Raw genomic sequence first — 3915 nt, forward strand, 5'->3', positions numbered from 1 at the left:
TGCTTCTTTTAGCTTTAACAACTCAGTTTCAGCTCCTTAAGCCATTTTCAGCAAAGCCATTCAGCACTTTATCACAGAAAATTTTATTTTTCTAGTTAAGCTCTTGTTTTGTTCAATACAATCAAAAAGGGTATGTAGCAGTCCCTCAGACCCAAGAAAACACGGAGAGTTTCGACGGGTGCAGTAGACTTGTTTTACTTCTTTTGAGACCAAGTTGTTGCACTGAATACACCGCGCTTCGAATACACCGTGAAAACTAAAAGAAAATAAAATACATTTGCTTAAGTGCTGTTGTTTGACACAAAACATGAACATATAATAATAACGCTAACTTCACAATAGAGCTTTAAACATGTACCTCGCTCCGCTATCCGAGGGCTGCAAAGTTTATGGCGGTAAAGTCCGTGTCGCGCTACCTTTAGCCTGCTCTGAAGAATGTGCGCTACAGTCCAGAGTTATTAAGATGAAGAATATCCTCCTCTTCCTCTTGTCCGTGGGATATTTCAGCCCAAAGTGCTGACTGACAGGAGGCTAGCGACACTTCCTCTTATTCTACTGTTTAAATGAAGGCACTAACTCAACATAAACCAAACTACAGCGCCCCTATTGGGTACTATGGGTAACAACCTACAATCAGCACATAAAACATGTAACAGGCATTTATAGGGTATTTATTTATTTATTGTTTTTTCCAGGGTTTTAGAAAGTCTCTTAGATATCAGGAGTTTAAAGAGTCTTTTGTTGACAGACGCTGAATGTAAATGTAACCAATTGGTTTTCTCATGGAAACTGTTCAGAATACATTGATAGGTAGTTGTTGATGAGTTATTTTTGAGGAATTTTTTTGCACTGGAATTTTTGGACTTTCTCTTGATGCCTCCATCCTGTCCGCTGAAATACCTGTATACGTGTTGAAAATGTGACATTAATTCTGTCTGTGCTCACCATAGGACGTAACGAGCCTCTGAAAAAAGACCGACCCAAGTGGAAGAGCGAGTACCCGATGACCGAGGGCCAGCTACGCAGCAAGCGGGATGAGTTCTGGGACACTGCACCAGCCTTCGAGGGCCGTAAGGAGATCTGGGACGCCTTGAAAGCTGCTGCTGTAGCCCTGGAGTGCAATGACCATGAACTCGCCCAGGCTATAGTCGATGGGGCCAGTATTACACTGCCACATGGTGAGGGAACAAACAATCAGTCATTGCACAACATATCACAAATTTATCATCATTGCAGTATTAGGGAGTACACTATAAATGTTGCAAAGAACTTCAGTGAATTATAAGCCAATATATTTAAAGCACTGTGCATTTTTGTTCTACTACTAATAATCAGTCCCTCCAGGATTTTGCGGGCATTTTTTGTGATTGTTGCGGGCTAAAATACCTGATTTCGCGGGGCATTTTCTTAAAAGTTGCGATTTTTTTGTTTTTACTAAAATCAATAAAAAAAAACTTTTCTTTTAATATATAAATCAAAAATACTTACTAGTTTTGTAAGATAATTACCAACAAACATTGACATTCTCAAAAGGTGCTTTATTTGAGAACTTTGATAGCCTATAAACTGACATTCATGACCATTTCTGGATTGTCCCTCATCTGCAGCTCTCCTCACATGTTTTGCAGACACAAAGTGTTTGTCGATGCGTTTATGTTCCATGATTACACTGCAGGACGTGCAAAACAGCTTTCCCCCCACTCTCATGCAGCTGGGTAGGAAACTGGTTTGCAACCGCAGTGAAGTTGGTTTTAAGTTGGATGTTGGATATTCGCGCTCCGCTGAGTTAGCGGCATCTAGCTCACAGCTGACCCGAAACAGGAACGCTAATGTCGGCCAGCCGTTCTCTGCTGGCCCCTACTCTCACGAGGTGGTTCACTTAGTGACGGCTGGCTGACATTAGCGTTCCTGTTTTGGGTCAGCCGTGAGCTAGATGCCGCTAACTCAGCGGAGCGCGAATATCCAATATCCAACTTCAAACTAACTTCACTGCGGTGTTTTGCACGGTCCTTTGCTGAAATCTTTGTGGGCAAATGTGAATCATTAGCGCACATTTTCGCTTCAGTTGCTGCTCCTGCATGCTCCCGGCATTCTGATGTTAACAGGACGTGACGTCACATCTCTTCTTCGTGAGATATTTGGGGTTGAAGTTGCGGGAAAGTTGCGGTGTTTTGGACAAAGTTGCAAAAAGTTGCGATTTCGCAGGGTTTGATTTTGATTTTGCGTTAATAGTTGCGATCGCAACATCGCAAAATCCTGGAGGGTCTGAAAAATATATTTGGTCAGTCCAACGGACTCTCACTGGCCTTGATTCCCACACCTGGTCTAGATAATAGTGATGACAGAAGAGAAATGAGGAGTGAGGAAAATTTAGGTAATCGCAATTGATGTTGTCATACCAATATTAAACAATATCGCACATAATTTTTTCGATTATCATAGATCCCTATTCAGTCATTCTTACTTCATAAAATGTCCTGTAGAAGGCCTCTACATATTTTCATGTTGTATCATATTTATCGCCTGTCACCAAGTATATCCATTTGATGTACATAGATCTACAATCTGATTAACTTTTGAAGCCAGCCTAAAGAAGGTTTCTTTCTGCCGGCTTCTCAACTCTCCTTTCCTAGTACAGATTTTTACTTCCCTTACCATGACCATACATTTTTATTAAACAGACTAAGGCAGTACACGCTGTTTGGCATTTTCAAATTTGACCGTGCACAATAATGAGCAAACAAAAGGAATGTGTCCCTATGCTGAGGCTTAATTCCTCCCGGCCACCACACCCACGAAGAGCCACCTGTTTCACAGTGTAATCTCCTCCTTGCACAATATCTGTGATAGTCCCTTCAACAAGTTTTTCGTCAACTGCCTATCTTTTTAAATTCATAAAATTATAACTTTTGCTAGAACAGTTGTAAAAACAGCTGTATTTTCTAACAGCCTCGGCCAGCTGTTTCTTAGTGGAGCAGTAGCAGCAAAATGATTCCATTAAAGCTCATGGTCTTTTTCCACATAAACATCCACAACAACTTCTGACCAATCGCACAATATTTGGTGCAAACCCCTTGTGAGAAAAAGTTCAGCCAGGGCCTTGTGTCGAGAATCGGCAGACAAAGCTGCTATGAGAACAAAATGACAAAATTTTTGTCATGCAACCACATCAATGAAAGCTGAGTTTGTGACTTCTCATGGGGTATGATAAAGCCTTTAGTCTTGAACTCTGACATGAAAGGCAGCGGGTGACATGCATTCCTTTAAGGCCTGTAACTTTGTTCTCTTTGATTTGAATGTCATGTCTTGCTTTTTGCTTTGACGTTGCTCAACAGGCACTCTAACAGAATGTTACGATGAACTCGGCAATCGCTACCAGCTGCCTGTTTACTGTCTGGCGCCCCCTGTCAACCTTATCTCAGAATGCAGTGATGAGGACACCAACGACAGCCCCGAACCCCCTGCAACATCCAAGAAAGAATTCCAGCTCAAGGTACCAAGATGAGCACAGCTCTGAGATGTTTGTAATTCCCTACATTGGTAATAAAGTGGCCCATGTTTGTGCTAATCCATGCAATCTGCATAAATAGGGTATAAAATTTAAATTGAGATAGTGCTGGGCAATATAACGATACAATCGTGGGGGTCTATCGTGATATATTTTCTTCTATCGTCTCTATCGTTTCTATCATAATTGTATCAATGATTCATGTAAATATTTCATAACGTAGCCTACGACGAATGTATTAGTGTTGTCACTTTGCATACATTCAGTTTATACAAGTGATAAATAAGAAGAAAAAATAACTATTTTGCGAAGAACCTCCGTTTTGCGACATGACGCTGCTTTACGTGTGGGTTTGCGACATGCTTTACGGCAGCAGCTTTCTGTGCGGCGCCGTGTTTTCACCATAA

At 41.3% G+C, this 3915-nt stretch overlaps 1 protein-coding gene across 1 annotated transcript in view; it reads left to right on the forward strand.

Annotated features, from left to right (window-relative positions):
• Positions 1-924: 924 nt before the first annotated feature.
• ubtd1b (ubiquitin domain containing 1b) overlaps positions 925-3915 on the forward strand; it is an 11065-nt gene continuing 8074 nt past the window's right edge. Inside the window, exons 1-2 of the mRNA XM_017433615.2 lie at positions 925-1178; positions 3336-3493. Of these exons, the coding sequence (XP_017289104.2) occupies positions 1004-1178; positions 3336-3493 (333 nt within the window). The 5' untranslated portion in view covers positions 925-1003. The remainder of the gene's footprint in view (positions 1179-3335; positions 3494-3915) is intronic.

This window comes from Kryptolebias marmoratus, linkage group LG2 (genome assembly GCF_001649575.2).
Source record: "Kryptolebias marmoratus isolate JLee-2015 linkage group LG2, ASM164957v2, whole genome shotgun sequence".
Lineage (NCBI taxonomy): Eukaryota > Metazoa > Chordata > Actinopteri > Cyprinodontiformes > Rivulidae > Kryptolebias > Kryptolebias marmoratus.